The sequence below is a fragment of the Rhineura floridana genome, chromosome 2 (assembly GCF_030035675.1).
Source record: "Rhineura floridana isolate rRhiFlo1 chromosome 2, rRhiFlo1.hap2, whole genome shotgun sequence".
NCBI lineage: Eukaryota > Metazoa > Chordata > Lepidosauria > Squamata > Rhineuridae > Rhineura > Rhineura floridana.
In genome coordinates this window covers 205,349,885-205,373,081 of record NC_084481.1, presented here as the reverse complement: position 1 = coordinate 205,373,081, position 23,197 = coordinate 205,349,885, and the positions used below count along the sequence as shown (strand labels likewise).

The 23,197-nt window shown below is 40.4% G+C and overlaps 1 protein-coding gene across 2 annotated transcripts in view; it reads right to left on the bottom strand.

The window, feature by feature from the left end:
- Positions 1–23,197, bottom strand: part of DGLUCY (D-glutamate cyclase) — a 68,138-nt gene that overhangs the window by 40,669 nt on the left and 4,272 nt on the right. The window contains exon 2 of one of the 2 annotated variants that reach the window (XM_061611961.1): positions 4,728–4,839. In XM_061611961.1, coding sequence (XP_061467945.1) covers positions 4,728–4,830 — 103 coding nt within the window. In that variant the 5' untranslated portion in view covers positions 4,831–4,839. Of the gene's footprint in view, positions 1–4,727; positions 4,840–23,197 lie in introns of those variants that run through there. The other variant, XM_061611962.1, reaches the window with a different exon arrangement.

The following is a 23,197-nucleotide window of genomic DNA, read 5'->3' as shown; positions in this document are numbered from 1 at the left end:
ACTATATCGGAAGGACAGGGAAGGACGTATTGGTGGCGGAGTCGCTCTATACGTGAAAGAAGGCATTGAATCCAGCAAGCTGGAAACCCCAAAAGAGGCAGACTCCTCCACAGAATCGTTGTGGGTGTGATACCATGCCCCAGGAGGGACTTAATACTGGGAACGATCTATCGTCCCCCTGATCAAAATGCTCAGGGAGACCTTGAGATGAGATATGAAATTGAGGAAGCATCCAAACTAGGAAATGTGGTAGTAATGGGTGACTTCAACTACCCGGACATAGACTGGCCGCATATGTGTTCCAGTCATGACAAAGAAGCAAAGTTTCTAGATATTCTAAATGACTATTCCCTAGACCAGTTGGTCATGAAACCGACCAGAGGGACGGCAACCCTGGACTTAATCCTCAGTGGGGACCGGGACCTGGTGCGAGATGTAAGTGTTGTTGAACCGATTGGCAGCAGTGACCACAGTGCTATTAAATTAAACATACATGTAACTGGCCAATTGCCAAGGAAATCCAAGGGAGGCTAAAAAAGAATTTAAGGAGCACATTGCTAAGAACATAAAAACCAACAACAAAAAATTCTATAAATACATTCAAAGCAGGAGACCATCTAGGGAGACAATTGGACCCTTGGATGAGAAGGGAGTCAAAGGTGTACTAAAGAACGATAAGGAGATTGCAGAGAAGCTAAATGAATTCTTTGCATCTGTCTTCACAGTGGAAGATATAGGGCAGATCCCTGAACCTGAACTAACATTTGCAGGAAGGGATTCTGAGGAACTGAGACAAATAGTGGTAACGAGAGAGGAAGTTCTAAGCTTAATGGACAATATAAAAACTGACAAATCACCGGGCCCGGATGGCATCCACCCGAGAGTTCTCAAAGAACTCAAAGGTGAAATTGCTGATCTGCTAACTAAAATATGTAACTTGTCCCTTGGGTCCTCCTCCGTGCCTGAGGACTGGAAAGTGGCAAATGTAACGCCAATCTTCAAAAAGGGATCCAGAGGGGATCCCGGAAATTACAGGCCAGTTAGCTTAACTTCTGTCCCTGGAAAACTGGTAGAAAGTATTATTAAAGCTAGATTAACTAAGCACATAGAAGAACAAGCCTTGCTGAAGCAGAGCCAGCATGGCTTCTGTAAGGGAAAGTCCTGTCTCAGTAACCTATTAGAATTCTTTGAGAGTGTCAACAAGCATACAGATAGAGGTGATCCAGTGGACATAGTGTACTTAGACTTTCAAAAAGCGTTTGACAAGGTACCTCACCAAAGGCTTCTGAGGAAGCTTAGCAGTCATGGAATAAGAGGAGAGGTCCTCTTGTGGATAAGAAATTGGTTAAGAAGCAGAAAGCAGAGAGTAGGAATAAACGGACAGTTCTCCCAATGGAGGGCTGTAGAAAGTGGAGTCCCTCAAGGATCGGTATTGGGACCTGTACTTTTCAACTTGTTCATTAATGACCTAGAATTAGGAGTGAGCAGTGAAGTGGCCAAGTTTGCTGATGACACTAAATTGTTCAGGGTTGTTAAAACAAAAAGGGATTGCGAAGAGCTCCAAAAAGACCTCTCCAAACTGAGTGAATGGGCGGAAAAATGGCAAATGCAATTCAATATAAACAAGTGTAAAATTATGCATATTGGATCAAAAAATCTTAATTTCACATATACGCTCATGGGGTCTGAACTGGCGGTGACCGACCAGGAGAGAGACCTCGGGGTTGTAGTGGACAGCACGATGAAAATGTCGACCCAGTGTGCGGCAGCTGTAAAAAAGGCAAATTCCATGCTAGCAATAATTAGGAAAGGTATTGAAAATAAAACAGCCGATATCATAATGCCGTTGTATAAATCTATGGTGCGGCCGCATTTGGAATACTGTGTACAGTTCTGGTCGCCTCATCTCAAAAAGGATATTATAGAGTTGGAAAAGGTTCAGAGGAGGGCAACCAGAATGATCAGGGGGATGGAGCGACTCCCTTACGAGGAAAGGTTGCAGCATTTGGGGCTTTTTAGTTTGGAGAAAAGGCGGGTCAGAGGAGACATGATAGAAGTGTATAAAATTATGCATGGCATTGAGAAAGTGGATAGAGAAAAGTTCTTCTCCCTCTCTCATAATGCTAGAACTCGTGGACATTCAAAGAAGCTGAATGTTGGAAGATTCAGGACAGACAAAAGGAAGTACTTCTTTACTCAGCGCATAGTTAAACGATGGAATTTGCTCCCACAAGATGCAGTAATGGCCACCAGCTTGGATGGCTTTAAAAGAAGATTAGACCAATTCATGGAGGACAGGGCTATCAATGGCTACTAGCCATGATGGCTGTGCTCTGCCACCCTACTCAGAGGCAGCATGCTTCTGAAAACCAGTTGCCGGAAGCCTCAGGAGGGGAGAGTGTTCTTGCACTTGGGTCCTGCTTGCGGGCTTCCCCCAGGCACCTGGTTGGCCACTGTGAGAACAGGATGCTGGACTAGATGGGCCACTGGCCTGATCCAGCAGGCTCTTCTTATGTTCTTATGTTAAGATTGGTATCTCAGGTACCTATTTTGCATAGTAATTTGTAACCATTTGAATTGTGACATTTTGTAGAAGGTAGGAGATTCTCCCACCCCATTATTTTCCATTGCTTCATTACACTCCTCCCCTTTTACATATACATCTCTAGGAATCTAAAAGTATACTTAGACTAGATTTTAGCATTATTCAGCTATCTTCGTTGCCACGCTTCTCCACACCTACACTGTGCAACACATCAGATCAAGAAGTTTGGAGGTAAAGAGTTTTATTGCTTAGTTTTCCTCTCCTTGGTTGTGATCCTAAACTTGGAGCAACTGGCAGAGCCCTGGGAATTTCTAACTGAAGAGTCTGGTTCAGACCTCAAAGCTGACACGCACATGCAACATCCTAACAGCTACAGGAACTCTCTAACTAGAGCTGGGACGTGTAACTTTGCAGTCTTACTCTATTTTTCTGGAGTCTCATATTAAAGTGTTATGCTTCACTGCTTTGATTTTACCTTATAGAATAGGTATTCTTATTTCCTTAGATTAGGGAGTGTGATTATGGTAGGATATAGGATAAAATGCACCTGTGATTTTATGTACATATCGCACCGCACTGCATTATTTGGGATTGATCATCTCCACGTAAAAGATCTCAACTCTCTAGGAAACATGTTTTAAGAGCCAAGTGTAAATGTATGTACTTGCATGTTTCCAGACACATGTGTATCAATTCACAAAGACTTTAAGCTGTTTTCAACAATACCCATTTTTAATTCATGAATAGTCTATTGGAAACATAAGCGGCTGAGCTAAATCACGAATCCAAAGTTCTGTAATACCAGTGTTCCATTATTTTAAGGCAGGGAAATAAATGGGTTTGCTATTTATTAAGATGTAGTTTATTCACTGGTTTTTATATACAATATTTTGTCATGTTCTTTTTATATATGTTGCTTATTTTGACTTGCAACAGGGTCCTTAGCCTATTTAAGAAGTTTCAAATTGAGGACAGAAAGGCAAACCAAACCAAAAAGGCAAACAACTTTAAATAGCAGTAACTAGTAAGTTTGCTATATTAAGCCAATGAGTCAAATTTTATTTTATGCACTTTGTAAACACCCACAGGCCACAAACAGTGATGCCTGTGAGTGAAAAGTTAGCAGTTGTGGCATAAATGATGTTAGTATCCGTGGCATAAATAATACAAGGAATAAGCCTACAGTAAGATGTAAGTGTACTTAGGATTGCATTCTAAATTCTAAAGTTGTACCCTTAGCAAAATGGTTATAAATGCAGTGTTATGCAGCGTCTCATACTTATTTTTGGTTACTATATAAACCATCATTTTGACTACAACTGTGATAATGCCCTTAATAAAAAGGAAGTGAAATTAAAAGGAATAGGAAAAAAACAAATGAATGAATATATTTTATTGTTATAATAAATCAAATATATATTCTAACACCTTGACTATAACCATATCTTGTTGATTATAGTGGAAGTTACTTTCAAGTAGGCAGGCTTCAGATTGCAACCTAGGGTACACAAATGTTACTCTACAATATTGTATGAAGTTGATATTCATATCCATGAAATAACTTTAGTGTATTTTTAATTCTGAAAAGAAAGGATTTCTAATTCTGAAAATCTTGGTGATTTTATAAAGGAATAAGTTGATCTAGGAAACAACAAAAGGCAATGTTCTTGTAATAAAACTGAATGAGCTGAATTGCTGTGGAAGTGTTTTAACTAGAATATGTTCGGAGTTACAGGACTTCTTCATTATAAGCCATTTCTTAATGCCTGTCATTCTAAAACAGAGGTGGCTAACCCCCAGTTTGGGGGCCTGATGCAGCCCTTCAAACAATTTTTTCTGGTCCCCCAAGAGCCTCCCCCATAAGGTGGTAAATTAATCCCTCCCCCGTCATCAAACTGATTATTTTATGAGTGGAAAATTGCAGTGACCCCTCTCCTCAGCTGAACCGCATGGATCAGCTCAGCAAGGGATCTTTACACTTGCATGTCTCCTGTGTGTGTTCGTTTCCTTTGTGTGCGTGTGCATGCAAGAGTGTGTGTGAGAGAGTGTGGGATGGCCACATTCACTGCTGGCATTGGTCAACGGTGAATGTGAGTCTTGGGCCAAAAAAGGTTAGCCATTCCCATGCTACAAGAATATCACTCACATGTCAATTTATATTCAAAATGAAGCTTTTTTTTACCTTCTGCCATTCCAGAAGTATTGCTAATGCTGAGTTTATTTGTTCGAATTAGATTTCTGACAGCATGTGGAAGAAGAGTTTTCAAGCCTCCTATGAAAACCATCTTTTCATCCTGAAATAAGAGAAAAATGCAATTATATTGAGGGATATCCATCTTCACGTGAATGATGCTGACAGGGCTTCCTCTCCTCCCTCCTGCGGCCCCCCTCCCCTTCAATCTGTGCTGAAGAATCCCCGAATCTCTTTAGCAGATTTCCAGTTGCACAACTCCCTTGTATAAGAAATTGTTTTTTAAAGAATTAAGTACTTGTATAAACAAAGAGAAGATCCAGAAATCTTCACAGCAGTGATTTTGTCACTTCGTTGATAAACAGTTTTATAGTTTTCTTTCCTTCAGAGGTGGAACTGATCCATTCTGTCACCTTAGGGACATTTGATTTGGGGATTTCTTCATAAGTTTATTAATTAGCAAAGAAGGTATATCAGCCTGGGCAATGCAAGTTCCATTTACTTTCTTTAGTAAAATTCATTTTTTAAAAAATAAGTTAACTATTCAATTTACATACATTTTAAAATATTACAGACATTACTTTTGCCTGGAACAAACAAAGGATAAATCTATTTACTTAAACATACATGCTAAATATCTTTATGGTCTTACTACTTTAGCCTTAACAACTACATAAATCCTAATGTCATCATTTCCAACATTTCACAAACTCCAGCTCCAGTTTTGCCTATCAAATCAAATCAAAACTCTCTCACCTCTAAGTTTAATTTTAATTCTCTTGAAGCCATTGCTATTTAGGAAGATAATTCCTGAAGCAACAGAATTTTTAAGCACGACCAATTCACTGGTGTTCTTTTAAAATAACTGAGTTAATATTCAACATATTATTAGTTATACATTTCTAGTAAAAGTTAATCCTAGTATTTGTCGTTCCCTTGCCAATGTAAGGGCTTGCAGCCCTGGGCTTCTGCTGGGAGGAAGGGCAGGATATAAATCAAATAATAAATTAAATAAATAATGTAAGACTCCAACTAAACTGTCATACATTTATGCCTTTATTTACTATGAATATCTATAATTTTAGCAACCTTTTTGTGGAATATTCTACAGTCTACTTCTCATAGCAAACACACATAAAAGAGTCTTGCAGTAACAGTCTTACTGTGATATAAATTTCATACCGTGGAGACCACTTCATCACGTGGCATAGTAAGTTTTTGTGGACACTAGTAAGCCGTTGTTGTTGTTGTTGTTGTTGTTGTTATGTGCCTTCAAGTTGATTTTGACTTATGGCAACTGGATCAGTGACCACCCTGTTCAGATCTTGTAAGTTCAGGTCTGTGGCTTCCTTTATGGAATCAATCCATCTCTTGTTTGGCCTTCCTCTTTTTCTACTCCTTCTGTTTTTCCCAGCATTACTGTCTTTTCTAGTGAATCATGTCTTCTCATTATGTGTCCAAAGTATAATAACCTCAGTTTTTTAAAATGGTGGTGGGGAGGGAATAAGGAATTGTACAGTTCTATTGTAATAATGTGAAAACCCTAATAAACTATTCATAAAAAATAAATAAATGGTAAAACCCCCAGAAGATTACACAGCACAATTCAGTATTCAACTTTAAACAAGGAATAAAGCAATTAAATATTTATTTTTAAAGTTCTTATATAATACTGAAAATGTAAAAAGCTAGAAAGTCAGTTTTTCTAATGACACTGCTTCATTGTCTCAGTATGCTATAAATATGCACTTAATTTAGAAGCACTTGCTTTTCCTTCTCGGTTCCTTATCCAAAGTTATCCTTTTATTCTGTTTAAATGGAAATGGACTGCCTTCAAGTTGATCCTGACTTATGGTGACCCTATGAATAGGGTTTTCGTGGTAAGCGGTATTCAGAGGTGGTTTACCATTGCCTTCCTCTGAGGTTGAGAGGCAGTGACTGGCCCAAGATCACTTACTGAGCTTCATGGCTATGTGGGGATTCAAGCCCTAGTCTCCCAGGTTGTAGTCTGTTTAAAGTAGTCAAATCCTGTCAACCAGTTTTCTAAGTGAGCATCCTCAGCTACTGTCCATTTTTAGGCAAATTCAGTTACTGCAGTTATAGTAATATAAAGGTGCCTCATTTTGTTTATATATTCAATTCTTTTAGCTACCTAAATTCCATTCCATTGGAAACTTCTGGCAAAAACTTCTGAATTTCAAGATGGTCCCTCCCACACGAATGGAGACTATCAACACTTGTGCTGTTTATTTCTATTCAAAATTGTTCAGTTTATCAAATTAACATCAACATGTCAGTTACCTCCTATGGAAAACGTTTTTCTCTGAAACAAAGTAGATTTTTTTTATTTTGTACACATACTTTGCCACATAATTTCTGATGTTTCCATCTCAGATCATTTTCATATTTGGCATGCTCAGTTCTACCTGTTATTCAAACCTTTTCCATAGTGATATATTTCCAAACAAAGTAAGTCTAGCACTTTCCCCACCATTAATAAATCCTCTAAACTTCTTTTTCTCAGTGTTGCCTGCTTGAGTATTTAAGAGCAATGTTAAGAATAGGAGGAGTAGCCTTGGCAACAAAGGCTGTTGTTTTTTACTGTCACTACTGTTGCTGTCCAAGAGAGTTTATCTGATTTAATCTTAATCACTGGGATATAATACAAATTAGATAATTCTTTAATATTGGCTGGTAATACAATGCACAGATACTTCTCTTTTCCTCATAGAGTACTACAGAAACTAGAATATTCATTTACAAGTCTATCTGTTTAAATTAAATACCAAATGTTTGATTGTAATTTCACTACAGTAGGGCCCCGCTTTACGGCGTTCTGTTTTCCGGCATTCTGCTGATGCGGCGGCTTTCATTTAGGGGAAATTCCCCGTTTTAAGGCCGATTTTGCGCTTTTGCGGCATTTTCGTGAGACCCATTATAGTCAATGGGTTCCGCTTTACGGCAATTTCTGCTTTACGGCGGAGCCTGGTCCCTAACCCGCCATATAAGCGGGGCCCTACTGTAGTTTGTAATCTGAACCGGACCATTCAAAGCATCCTCTATTAGATTATTAGATTGGTATTTTTATTGTACTAATAAAATTTTTAGTACAATACTAATTGTATTAATCTCATTGGTTATCCATTTGTGGCACATTTTGTCTTTGGGGCACCATGGCTGCAACTTTGCATACAGTTCAGCTGTTTAAATCCAGTTGAAGTCAATGGCATTTAAACAACCTAAACTATGAAGAGGATTGCAGCCTTCTCTTTTCAAGGTTTAATTCTAAGCACTGTTTATCTGGCTTTTAACAAATATAAAATAGATATTCCCATTTATGCTAACCACAATACTTCCCTGAATTGCACTACTGTAACCTGACTGTAGATGGTGCATGAAAACTGTCTAATCATGAACATTTCTTTTTACAGGTACTTCCTCTATTACTACCCATCCATCCATTCCTCAGTTCCAGTCATGATTGCTGTTCCACCATATTTAACATTGTTTTGTATAACATTGTTATGTATATTATTCAGCTTTCTTCTTGCCCCTCTCCCCAGTCATACTTCTTCTCTCATGCTTGTCTATATGGGTAAAATGTATTCCTCTCCACTGAACTTACTGAATTCCCTACCCATCTATACATAGTACATACTTGCTAGGAGGAAAATGTATATTTTTGTAACATGATAAAGTACCTATGCTCTTCCACAAGTTATACAAATAATACACCTAACATAGGTTTATTGTATTTGTGAATGTATAATATGCATCATTAGCCATAGCAGACCCTTTGAAATCAACAGACTTAAATTACTAAAGTCCATTATTTCAACAGATGTACTCTTATGATTATGTAAAATAGCACCCAGTATATTTGCCACAGTAGATAAGTATGGTGTTTTTTTTAATGATAAATCCTGAAAATTAAATAATTCTATTTCTATGATCTCAGACATGCAGGCTCTTGCCCCTATGGCAGATATGGTCTTAAAATAATTATCAGTCAATTATTGTCATACAGAATCATACCATCATCCAAATTACTGTTTTTCTTTAGGATGATCCCAATTGTCATCACTACTCAGAAATTAAGTAGTTCATTCATCAAGAGAAAAGGCCTAGATTTACATAAGGCAGCATGGGTGTGTGAAGAAATACAGAAGTTGAAACTGTATCATGATGAAAAATTTGATGCCAGTAATTCAGAAGGATATGAATCTTTCGTGGTTGTCTATGGAATATCCAGTTTGGTGGGAATCAAAAATTAAATCTTTACCTTTTATGGCATACAGTGAAAAAGCCCTTCATTTTCTAGATAATCCCTTCTTATTAGCAGACTTGCCTGTCTGAAGGTTGGGGAGAGTGTTTGATATCTCAGCCAATTCTTATTATTCAATTTCTTTATCAACCACTATTTTATTATCAAAAATATACTGCCGCAAGAGTAGCTGTATACTATAGTAGTCAGCATGGAGTTTTCACATTCCGCAATGCTATATTGAAAATACCCCCCATACCATTCTGATGATTCCCAGAAGCTCATTTCAAAACAAAACCTTACAAAACGTATAGCCCTGATCTCAGAAAAACTTGCTTAACAACCCTCTAAATTTTCATGGCAATACACAAAACAGTCAGAGAGAATCGAGAGTTCGAAGTGTAAAAAGAGAGAGATAAAATCCAGACTCCTTTTGGAATTTTTTCTGTCAGAGTCCTCATAATTTGTTGAAATTAATTAAAAGCCAACCATGTTCACAGAGTACCTGTAATCCTATTACTGACCTTGCCCCATACAGTAGGGCCCCGCTTTTTGGAATTCCGCTAATATGGCAGCGCCAGGGGGACAATCAGCTGCTACGCTCCAGCTGACAGCGATCAGCTATAGCATGTGAGCTCCCTATGCTCCAGCTGATCATGTGATACAGCTGACAGCAATCAGCTATAGTGCGCGAGCTCCCTGCGCTACAGGTGATTGCTGTCAGCTGGAGTGCGGTGACTGGAATACAGTAGGGCCCCACTTTCCGGCAGTTTTCATTTTTCGGCGGGGGCCTGGAACATAACCTGCCGTATGAGTGGGACCCTGCTGTACTCTGACCCTCATCTTCTGCAGTTTAAAAGTTTTTAAAAATGCCTAGCTGATTTTTAATTAATTTAAGAACTTTAGCATTGAAGTCAATGATAAGCCAAGGCATGCTCATTAAGAACCAACTGTCAGTGTTCTAAAAGCCAGACTCACAGCTGCTTGGCTTAGCTAATCATGGGGCCATACCCACACCAGACCTTTATTTCACTTTAGACAGTCATGGCTTCCCCCAAAGAATCCTGGGAAGTGTAGTTTTTGAAGGGTTCTTAGGGGAGACTCCTATTTCCCTGACAAAGCTCCAGTGGCCAGAGTGGTTTAACAATCAGTAACTCTGATTGAAGCTCTGTGAGGGGAACAGGGCATCTCCTAGCACCCTTCACTAACTACATTAATAAAGACCAATAAAGGTCTGGTGTGGATGTGGCCGGTTTAAATGTGGGTTGGAGACTACAAGTGCCTGCTGTAGAATAAAAAGATGGGGAAAACGCTGAAAAAGAATGATACTGTTCACAATGTTTTCCTTTTGGAAAGGGGCTTCCCTCTGCCCAGTGCCCACCCAATTGTGGAATAATGGTACTGACTATTCTGAAGAATAATCGCCAGTGGAAATTAGGAATGTCTCAGTTTGCACAAGATAAAACAGGAGGAGGTGAAATATATTCTAGCAAAATTCTAGGTATGCTCTGTTTTTAACTGACCATGCCCACCTTTCCTTAAGTGGAGTGGTTTAAGCATAGCAGGCTGGAAACATGAATCTTGGGCAGGTCAAATTTGTTTTTTCCAACAGCTAGAGTCATTCCTGAAGTAGCAAGATATTGTAATCAGTCTGATTTTACATCAAAGTGCAGCTTAGATTCAACTGTTAGATGTAGATGTACTGCCTTCAAGTCGATTCCGACTTATGGCAACCCTATGGTTTTCATGAGGCTGAGAGGCAGTGACTGGCGCAAGGTCACCCAGTGCGCTTCATGGCTATGTGGGGATTTGAACCCTGGTCTCCCAGGTCGTAGTCCAACACCCACACCACACTGGCTCCTATTCAATTGTTAATGCACCCAAAATAGAAATAGAACATAACCTCCAGTTTGAATCACAAAAGGCTGTCTTCACCATCATATGACATTGACTAATAAAAAGGCTTTGAAATTAATAAAAATACATTTGACACAGATTTCTAGGATGAATAATGAGAGAAATATAATTTTCTAGATTAGATTCTCTGTAGAAACCGTAGTAACACAGGAAAGAAGCAAAGTAAGAAGAACATCAACAAAGATACAACAATGTAATTCTCCATCTTTGGAGATGGCAGGTGTTGTCAGCACTCATCATATGCTCAGAGGCGCATGTTACCAAATTCTTCCAAGCTACACAGCAAGTGGATTGGACTGTGAAAGACCAACCCAAATTGTGTTTGCATTTTTATAAATTTGTAGGGCAGTACAATATCTCAGAGAGGAGGTCAGGTGTCTTGCTCCCCTGGTGCATTCACTATAGCTGTCCAATTTCCCTGCTTTTAAAGTTGGATAGAAATATCTGTTGGCTATAGGTACGTTCTTAAACCGCAAGGTTTTTTGCCTATTAATGAATGAGCTCTCAGACTTTGCTTGTTGGGAGGCAAAGGGATTTTACATATTACTTGACTTATTCATGAATGGAATGCTTTGATTTGGATTCCTGCATTGAGCAGGGGGTTGGACTCGATGGCCTTATAGGCCCCTTCCAACTCTACTATTCTATGATTCCACTTACTATAAAACAAATTCAGGATAAACTATACCTACATCAATGCCTTCCTAGGGAGGCAAGAATGGCCCCCTCCTTGCAGTCCTTCCGGTGGCAACCAAAGACTTTTTTATTCCAACAAACCTTTGGAACTGAAGGCTGTTAAGGACAGGGCTTGAAGGGTGCTGCATTGCTATTGCCTAATTGTATTATTTTAAACTGAGTTTGAATTATTTTAACTGTATGTATGAATGGTTTTAATACTGTAAATAGTTTAATTCTATTTTAATCTAGACGTTTGTATGTTTTTAATTATATGTGTTCTTTTATCTGGAAGCTGCCGTGAGTTCCAGTTCTGGAAAAAGGGCGGGGTAAAAATAATAAATAAATAAATAAATAAATACTTGGTATCAGTTACTTCAGGTTCAGCACTTCAAAACAATACCTTCTGTGGAGGAGTAGGGGCAGAAATCACTGACTTCGTTTGAGAAGTATTTGGTGGGAACATTGTTCACTAATAAGGGTTCTCTATCATCTTTGTATAAAATATTATTAGATCTACCTACTGGGAATCTAGATAGTCTACAACAACAATGGGAGGAAGATGTTGGTATGGAGATTCTGTAAAATGGGAAAATTTATGGGATTAATTCCCATTTCATTCAATATCAGCTGAAAACTGCATGAAAACTCATATAAAATTATTCACAGGTGGTATTTAATCCATTAGTTTTGCATAAAATCAATAATACTGCTACACTCATGTGTTGGAGGGGATGTGAAGAGCTTGAAAATTATTTTCATATGTGGTAGACTTGTACTGCTGTTCCTATGTTGCCACCCTGGGCTCCTGCTGGGAGGAAGGGTGGGATATAAATCAAATAATAAATAAATAAATAAATAAATATGTTAAAAAGGAATCATCCCATCTTGGTTCTTGTCCTGTGGAATGGCCTCTCCCACATTAAGACAAATATTGGGTAGCTTAATTAAGTGCCTGAAAATGTTAACATCTGAAATCCATAATATGGGTTGGCGAGATGTCCAGTACTGAACCATGGCTTTAAAAAAAAATGGTCTGCAGCACAGGCCTAACTATGTTTAAATCTGAAGTCCCACTGTGTTCAATAGGCTTGCTTCATAGTAAGGCATTTAGGATTGCAACCCTAAGATGCTCTTGTGAAAGCACTCAAATTTTATGTTTCATGGAGAACTCTGAACAAGGCTGCCCCATTCATTTCAATATTGGGGAAAGTGCCTGTATAAGATGAGACTCAAGGCAGAGACCACAATATGACATGCACGTCGAAAAAAGTGTAGTTTTTTTTCTTTAACCGTCTGTAATATCGTTGGGTATTGGAAGAATATATGAACTAGAGAGAGTCTTAAATACCCAGCACAATATAGAGATTGGCAAATAGAATAATCCCTGTAATGGTGTCAAACACATCTACAAATGTGAGTTTGAATCACTGCCTGTTACAGAGCTCCAAAAAGCATAACAGCTTGCACAAGTCAGCAAATTCTTTGAATAAAAAATGTCAACTTACCTACAAATTGTTTTTAGAAAACACTGTCTATAATTCACAGAACACCTACTCCAGTGGAAAGAATTCTGGTGGCATCTCAGTTCTGCAAACTGTTGCAGAACAGCTATTGGAAGCCTTGCACAAAAGGCACTTAAGATATACAAGAGATTGCGCAGCGAAAGTGGATGGTGCCTGATGTGTCAGGAGAGGGGGGGAAAGGGGGGGGAGAAACCCCAAAGATGCCAAAAAGGATATTTGTAAAATGTTTCCAAAACACTTTATTAAAATGACAAGCCCAACGCGTTTCAGCCACGTTATATTTCAGCCTTCATCAGGGGCTGGAGATTAAAACATACAAACATGTTATCAGTATTAAAATTTTGTTAATTTGAAACATACATTCTTTTATCACATAACATAGGAACAAACATCATATGTTGTACTCACATACCGAAGGAAAAAAATAACTGAAGGGATTTCAAGCAGTGTAGCCAAAGATTCTTTTTTATTGAGGAAAATGTCCAAGTGTTTTTCTTGGCCGCAAGCCTGATCTTAAATCTTTGCATTCAATTGCCTGCAGGTTCTGAGGCCGAGAGATAGACTACAGCTGTAAGCAAGGGAACGTCTCTAAAGTATGAGACTCACAGGAGGGGAAGTAATTCCAGCTCACCGTTCAGGCCGCTCGGGGTTAGAGTATCAAGTTCCAAGATCCAAGCCAATTCTCTCCTTAGTAAAATTTGTGTGCTTCATGCGTTTACCGTTTCAACCGCCCAAAAACTGAAGTCTGTCAGAGAATGTCTGCAATTGATGTAATGTTCAGTCAAAGGAGCTCCCACCCTATTATTCTTGATGTTTCTTATATGCTCGCCAATTCATTTTTTTTTAGAACTCTGCTGGTCTGTCCTACGTACAGCATTGGACAGCTGCATTGAATGATATATATAACGGGAGTATTACATGTAGAGAAGTGTTTTAGCATATATTCCTTCTGATTAATGGGATTAGTGAACCCCTTCTTTTTCTGCATATATCTACAATAGGTGCAGTGCCCACAGGGATGGTGTCCTGCAGGGGCATTTGTGCCAGATATGGTCCTGGTCCACGGCAGGTTCTCTCTGAAAGTGCTTCTTATTAATATGTCCTTAAGGTTCTTAGTTCTTTTGAAAAAAATCATCGGCTTCTCCATACATCCAGGGATGTGCTGTATTATGTGCCAATATTTGTGGATGGTATTCTGTAACCTGTTAGTGACATGGTCATAGGTCAGGTGGCACTGAAGTCATTCAGAGGATGCTCTTCGTGAAGGTTGTAAAAGGTCTGAACCGTTTTGGCATGAAGCTTTTTTATAGTTATCTTCTATTACTTTATATGGATAGCCTCTCTCTATTAAGTTCTTTTTTAGAATCAGGGATTGTTCAAAGTCTCCATGAGAGGTGCAGTTACGTTTAACTCTAAGGAACTGGCTGTAGGGTAAATTCCGCCTTAATGCTCTAGGGTGTGAGCTGTTGTATCTCAGGTAGGTATTTCTGTCCATGGGTTTTCTGTACATCGATGTGTATAAATGGTTGTCTTGCTTGATAATTCTGAGATCCAAAAAGGGTACCTCGGTTGGACTAAAGTGAGAGTCAAATTGAATGTGAGCATTTCTCTCATTAACCCAGGTGAAAAATTCTGTTAGCTGGTCATTTGTGTCTCTCCAGATAAAGAAAACATTGTCTATATAACGCAGCCAGCAAATAAGTTGTGCTGCATAGGGACAAGAAGGAGTAGTGATTGGGCTTGTCATTTTAATAAACTGTTTTGGAAACATTTTACAAATATCCTTTTTGGTGTCTTTGGGGTTTCTTCCCCCCCCTTTCCCCCCCTCTCCGTATAAGAGATTGCCCAACACCTCACTAACAGAAGCACACAGCTTGATTTCGGTTCCCTTTTTCAATTAAGGAACTTGCACTAAGTCAAAGACTTCCTGTTCACGGAATGGTACTACAGGATCCATCCCTATGATTTTAGCAGGATATAAAGAACATATTTTTATATATCAACTGAAAGGTGAAGTTGCATGGAAAAAACCCTCACGTGCTTGAGGAACAGGATAAAATGTGTGGATAGGAAGGGGGGTTGAAAAGCTGAAGACATCCTACACAGTAAGGTGCCTGGAGCAGAGCTTGGAAAAGTTACTTTTTTGAACTACAACTCCCATCAGCCCTAGGCAACATGGCCACTGGATTAGGCTGATGGGAGCTGTAGTTCAAAAAAGTAACTTTTCCAAGCTCTGGCTGGAGGCAGAAGCTCAGTAGTAGCAGAGTAGCTGAAGAAAGGGACAGAGGAGGCAACGGGCTCAGAAACATGAATCTGAGAAAAAAGCACACAGAAGGAAAAGAAGGTCAGAGAAATGCAGGGGGAGAAGGGGAAAGAAGGGGATGTTTGTAAACTGCCTAGAGAGCTTCGGCTATGGGGCAGCATACGAAACAAACAAACAAACAAACAAACAAACAAACAAACAAACAAACAAACAAACAAACAAACAAACAAACAAACAAACAAACAAACAAACAAACAAACAAACAAACAAACAAAGAAAGAAAGAAAGAAAGAAAGAAAGAAAGAAAGAAAGAAAGAAAGAAAGGAGATGAGAACCTGTATACTGCTGCCAGAAAGGTGTTGGGGGAAGATAAAAGTATGATGGCGATTCATGGAGGCTGGCTGAGATAAAAGTGTAGTACAAAGTTGGTAGTGGGATGGACAGAAGCACTTCACGAAACAACTGGTGGTGTAGAAGCATGGAGTTAAAGAAATGAAGGAACAAGGACAAAAGCCCACCACTTTTGGCTGGTCTTAGTAGCCAGACAAAATTTGAGCACACCATAACTTTGTCTCAGAGAGGTGGAGTCTTCAGGGTTGAATTTCAGATGCAACCGCCATCAAAGCACAGCAGGAAGTGAGAGATGATCCTGTTCCCTTTCCCAGCGCCACACTTGGGAGATGGGCAGAAGAGGTGCTCTCCATACCACAGCACCACATGAAAGATTCACTGCACTTCTCCCAAATTTGGGAGCCGGGGAGGGGCCCCTCTCTGCTGTTTCTTCCTCCACCACATTTTTTTCTGTCTTCCCAGCTATCTCTATCATTGCTGCAGTCTCTCCACACTCCCACTACCTAGCATGAGCTAGTGCTGAATTTATAACCTCCCATCTAGTATCTCTTCCCACTGGATGTGTGGAAGAACAAAGCAAAAGTGAACTTAAAGGACCTGTGACACGAGTTTATTGGGCTATTGCCAAGTAATGTACAGGTGAAGGAGAAAGAGAGAGGGGTTTGGGGACTGAGCTAGAAAGCCAAGATGTCCAGGGGTTGCTATTCCTATACCTTTAAGGGTTGGATAGAATTCTATCTGGTATGGCTCTCTTGTTACTGCAGAACTGAGACCTGGCAAACCAAAGAGTGGTGGCTCTGAACTGCTCATATTCAGTTGAATTATGGTAATTATGAATTATACCCTTATTTACCCACAGGTATAATTCTTTAGAGAGCCAGTGTGGTGTAGTGGTTAAGGTGTTGGACTACAACCTGGGAGACTAGGGTTCGAATCCCCACATAGCCATGAAGCTCACTGGGTGACCTTGGGCCAGTCACTGCCTCTCAGCCTCATGAAAACCTATTTATAGGGTCGCCATACATCGGAATCGACTTGAAGGCAGTACACACACACAATTCTTTGGTTTAAAATTTACTTCAACATTTATCTTCCGATTCTGCCAAAGTGTTATCCACAGTACTAAACAGTGATTTAGTGGCAATATTCTGCTGGTGATTTCAGCCAGTGAGAAACAAATGAAAGCATAAGAAGTATGTTTACATGAGATATATGCACACATCTGGGTGAATCTGCTTTGTATGAGTATTTTAATACTCTCTGACTTTCTATGTTTAGTTTTTTCATTAGATTTTTAAATGTTCCAATCTTCAGTGAGCTCTTGACACATAAATTACATAAATTAAAAGAAATATGCAAGAATAAACCATAGGTAGCAGCATCAATATTTTTTACAAATATTTTGCTCATGTCCCTGCTATGTTATCAATACAACTCAATTATATGCTTGCTTAACAGAAGATCCACTATACTGCGTTCAATACAAATGTGCATAGGACAGCAGCCTTCATGTCATAATGAGCTGCAAAAACCAACAAAAATAACAGGAGCAATGAATGTTCACTGATCAGTAAGTAAAGTAATAGTCCTGTCCTTAACCTCTGCAACTAAAGGCAAGCAAGCTAAAAATATGAACAGAACTGTCATTTTAATAGCTGAGAGAACACTAATATTCATACCCAACAGCTAACCTTTCAAGGAGATAACACATGATATACAGTACATATAAACAGTGGGGTAGCTAAAATAATCAGTAACAACAAGCCCAGGGCAATTGTGTGACTAAGGTTGAACACTCCTAGCAAGTTCAACTTACTTTGAGATTCCAGTGAAATCAATTGGCCTCCGTAAAAAAAATCATTGTAGGAAACCATAAAAATGGAATTCTAATCTTCTCTAAAAATAGAGCATAGGTGATATCCAATGTCAACAAGACTTTACTGTATACAAAGACATATCTCCTATGCATTGGCAGGGACACAGAATATATGTTCACATGTGGCAGATTCATCTGGTGAAGGGCAAAGTAGTCCTAATGAGGAGCTGGGGAGATACAGAGTGCATCTGCAGCCCTGCCAGTTCTTATGGCAAGGGGACAAGCTGGTGGTGGGGATGAGGTTTATTCCTCATTTTTGCTATGCCAGCTTCAGCTGGTGCAACGAAGGGACTCAAAGACTGGCCCTTTGGGTGGGTTCTTCAAGATCTTTGATCAAGTGGATCCAAAGCCTCCAGAGCCCTGCAATGTCATTTTGAATTTTCTGCTGGCTACTGCTGGCAGGAGAACTGTCAGTCTTAGCTTTCCACATGCCAGGATGGAATTCAGGGCTTAAACTGTAGTGGAGCCCCACCACCAATGGCACTCCTCTGTGGAGGCTAGTGAAGAGGTAAGTATGGGAATCCTAACACATACACACACACCCCTCAGCCATCAACATCAGCAAGTCAGGGTTGAAGTTTACATTCAGAAAGGCATTTTTGTGAAATTTCAGGCCATTCAACTTGCTCCCAAAATGCTTTTATTACTGTTTTTGAACAATGGCATAAAGGACCTTCTCTATATAATGATTTTATTCTTCTTCTGATTATGACTGTGCAGGTAGATGTGGATGTTTCACTGGAAAAAGGCAGTGGTCTACTCAGGTGAACAATGATATGAGTAGATCTGGAGGGTAGTCTTGCTTGACGCACACATCAAAGTTGACACGGAATCTGGCTAAGCCAAAGGACTTTTACACTAAATGACAGCTATTCATTTCTCATGTTGATATGGATCCTGTTATTCCTTGGCCATTGTATTCTCAACTACAGTTCTGGAAAGACATTCTGCACTGAAATTAATGCCTTTTCTCTTCACGAGTACCAGCGTATTGACCTTACTTTGATCAAGTATAAATACCTCTTTTAAATTAACTTTGTTTTTGTTATGTTGATTTTTTCTTTTGTTGTTGATGATGTTCTTGAATCCCTCCCCCTGCCCAGACCATAATAAAAACATTAAAAAGAACATAAGAAGAGCCTGCTGGATCAGGCCAGTGGCCCATCTAATCCAGCATCCTGTTCTCACGGTGGTCAACTAGATACCTGTGGGAAACCCACAAACAGTACCTGAACACAACAGCACTCTCCCCTCTTGTAGCTTCCAGCAACTGGTACTCACAAGCTTACTGCTTCTGAAAAGCCCAGTCCTAGGCTCAGCTGAATAGAGGCAATGCAGCATAAGATTGAGCATTGTGATTCCTTTGCTGTAAAATTGGTGAGTCACTCTACAGTGTTCACAAGAATGGTTCAAGGTTAGCTTTTTTGTGTGTGGAGTCCTTATAGTGACAAGAAACATTAAAAAAAGGGATTTTGACTTACAGTTATAGGCAAGTGGGGTGGAGTGGCTCAGCTCTACCCACCTTGCATAGAGTACAGGAAAGCATTTGCCACAAAAGCCTGTGATTGTGCCACAGCAGTTACTAGAGGAGATCCGGCTTGTCAGTCAGTCAGACAGCACAAAGCCAAACAGAACTACATAACTTTATCTGAAATATTGCTAATAAAATATCTGATATGGCTTCAGGATAAGATAAGGATTAATGCACAGCAGTAATGAGTACATGATATCCAATGTTAAAATATGTACCATATGTAACAGTACCCATAAACGATCTGCTAATAAACTGATATTAGCAATATAAACAAAACTTAATTTTACTCTGGCCTTTCAGAAATCAATTTCCACCTTCATTTCCTATATAAATGCCAAGGAACTTCTCTTTATCCATCTTCCCCAAAGATACTGTTCAGGGCCGGTTCTAAAGGGCAGCCAGGTTGGGCACTGGCCCGACGGCCCCTGGAGCTACAGGGCCCCCCTCAACTGCCCCTCCGCGATCCGTGGGGTCCCCACGCCCCCCAACACCCCCACCTACCTTTCTGCTGTCTTTTACTATTGACCTTAATGAAGATGGCGGCCGTGGTTTCCCTAATGTACTGAAGCCCCTGCCGCCATCTTAGTTGATAGCAGAGATGCGTGCGTGTAGCACGCACACGTGCCATCAACAAAGATGGTGGCGGAGGCGTCATCCCGTTAGGGAAACAGCGGCTGCCATCTTCATTAAAGGCAATGGTAAAAGACAGCAGAAAGGTAGGGAGGCATGGGGGGCGTGCATGCACGATACGCGCACGTGCACACATACACACCGGGGGCCAGGGCAAAGTGATGCCCAAGGGCCCTGGCATTCCTGAAGCCGGCCCTGATACTATTCCCAGAAGCATTTAACATTAAGCATTTAACAGACAAATGCTATTAAGCATTTAACAGACAACTTTTCTGCCTGAAAGAGGCGGTAGTGAGACCACTCCTGAAGAGACTGTCCCTGGACCCAGAAAATCTTAATAACTATAGGCTGGTAGCAAATGTTCCATTCCTGGGCAAGGTCCTTGAACGAGTGGTGGCAGGCCAGCTCCAGACACTCTTGGATGAGACCGATTATCTGGATCCATTTCAGTCGGGTTTCAGGCCTGGTTTTGGCATGGAAACAGCCTTGGTCGCCCTGTATGATCACCTCTGTTGCGAGAGAGACAGGGGGAGTGTGACTCTGTTGATTCTCCTTGATCTCTCAGCGGCTTTCGATACCATCGACCATGGTATCCTTCTGGGAAGACTGGCTGAGTTGGGAGTGGGAGGGACTGCATGGCGGTGGTTCCGCTCCTACTTGGCGGGTTGGCTCCAGAAGGTGATGCTTGGGGAACATTGCTCGGCACCCTGGATTCTCCAGTATGGGGTTTTACAGGGATCAGTTCTGTCCCCCATGCTGTTCAACATCTACATGAAACCGTTGAGTGTGGTCATCCAGAGCTTTGGAGTGGATTGCCATCAGTATGCTGATGACACGCAGCTCTATTTCTCCTTTTCATCTTCTTCAGGTGAGACTGTCAATGTGCTGAGCCAGTGCCTGGCTGCGACAATGGACTGGGTGAGGGCTAATAAACTGAGGCTCAATCCAGACAAGACTGAGATGCTGCTACTGGGTGGTTTTTCTGACTAGATGGTGGATGTCCAATGTCTCCTGGATGGGGTTGCACTCACCCTGAAGGAGCAGGTTCGTAGCTTGGGGGTTCTCCTAGAACCAGCTCTGTCACTTGAGGCTCAGGTAGCCTCAGTGGCACTGAGTGCCTTCTACCAACTTCGGTTGGTGGCCTAGCTACGTCCCTATCTGGACAGGAATAACCTGGCTTCAGTTGTCCATGCTCTGGTAACCTCCAAGTTAGATTACTGCAATGCGCTCTACGTGGGGCTGCCTTTGAAGATGGTTCGGAAGCTTCAGCTTGTGCAGCGGCCAGATTGGTAACAGGGACCAGACGGTTCGAACACATAAAACCGATTCTGGCCCGCTTGCATTGGCTGCCTGTATGTTTCCGAGCTTGATTCAAGGTGCTGGCTTTAACCTATAAACCCTTACACGGCTTAGCACCACAATACCTGATGGACCGCCTCTCCTGACATGAACCCACCTGTACACTATGCTCAACATCTAAGGGCCTCCTCCGGGTGCCTACTCGGAGGGAAGCTGGGGGGCTGGCAACAAGGAAGAGGGCCTTCTCAGTGGTGGCCCACAAATTATGGAATGATCTGCTTGATGAGGTACGCCTGGCGCCAACACTGTTATCTTTTCGGCGCCAGGTCAAGACTTTCCTCTTCTCCCACGCATTTTAGCATGTGTTTTTAAATTGTTTTTTAAAAAATTTTAATTGTGTTTTTAAATTGTTTTTTTTTGTGCTTTAAAATTTGTATATTTGTTTTTATTGTTTTTAATTGCTGTAAACCGCACAGAGAGCTTTGGCTATGGGGCGGTATATAAATGTAATTATATCATCATCATCATCATCACCTAACCAATTATCTCATATTGTCTTCCTACGTTCTCATATTACTTCATGAAAATAAGGGTTACCAACAAATCAGGAAATATTTCAAAGGGATAGTCACTTTATCAGTACTATTACTGTTCAAACTGAATCAGTAACTTGTTATAATGTACTAACCATCACCTCCATTCATTATCATTGGGTTGTATCCAACACTATGCAAGTGGATTTCCTCCTGCACATCAGGACATCTCCTTCCTCTCTTCCCTGTTTGCACCCCCAAAATGTGTTCTAAAGGGTCCCCCAACTCTCTGGAGCACATTTTGAGGGAGCACAGAAGACTGCAGGTGGCAGAAGAAGGGGAAGTGCTGTTGTGCATGCAGAAGTCTGTTGCATGAACAGAATTGAAGTATTGGATACAACCCTTTATTTTGTTAGTTAGTTATGCATCTAACACAGACCGTTTTCTAGGCAGCTTATAATCAAGTCTAGAAGCATACAAAATTGTTAAACAACCACCATCAAAATTTAACAATTAAATACATAAAACACCACCAGCCTCCACTAACAAAAAAACATGTCGGCAACCTAGAGTGACACTAATATAAACCTTGACAAAGCTAGACCATATTCCATCAAATGCCTGGGAGAGGAGGAATGGCTAAACTGGTCCCAAAAAGATGTCAGTATTGGTACCAGGCACCCTTGCCGGGGAGAACATTCCCCTGGGGGGGGGGCACAACTAAAAATGCCCTTTCCCATTACCACTCTCCAAGCTGCTCTCAGAGGTGGCCCTAGAAAATAAGGACATCATCCTTCTGATAGTGAACTCAGTGTTAAGTGCCTATCAGTGTGGAAGTGAAATGTTGCCACCCCAAAATAAGCACATTTTGAGGCTGCACAGGGGACTGCAGGTGGCAGAGGGAGGGGAAGTGCTGTGGTACATGCAGAAGTCTGTTGCATGAATAGAACTGAAGCGTTGGATACAATCCTTTATTTATTTAGTTAATTAGTTATGCATCAAACACAGGTCAATTTCTAGGCAGCTTATAATCAGTTTAGAAGCATACAAAATATCAGGGGATTCTCTACATATTTAAAAGCATACTCATTTGGATTTTTTTTTAACAAAAGGAAATTTAACACACACACCCTTCACACTCTGTGAGCTTCCACGACCTGTGTAATGTTTACAGACAGTCAAGAATTAGCCTGTTGTAGCCCTTAATAGCTTATAGTATCCTGGGTAGAAGATGGACATGAGGGGATGCACACCATGGGGTTAAAAAAAATCCTCTCCATGACTAAACAAGGAAGGAAGAAAATGAATAGTTTTTTTTCTTTCCCACTGTCCAAGGCAAATCAAGTGAAGACCTTTTTATTTGCCCAAGCTTTTCTACAAATTCAAATATTTTATGTTATGGCTACTTTACAAAATTTTATATTGGTAACATTGACTGCTTCATTTTTCCATGAACTGCTCTGAAAGCTATTCAGTTGACAAGTAGAAAAGATATTTCAGAAACAAATAAATAAAATAGAGCACTGTGGTTTGGGGCTGGCTGCACCCTAAACAGGAACACTTCTGTTAGGGACTAGCACTGTACTGCAATAT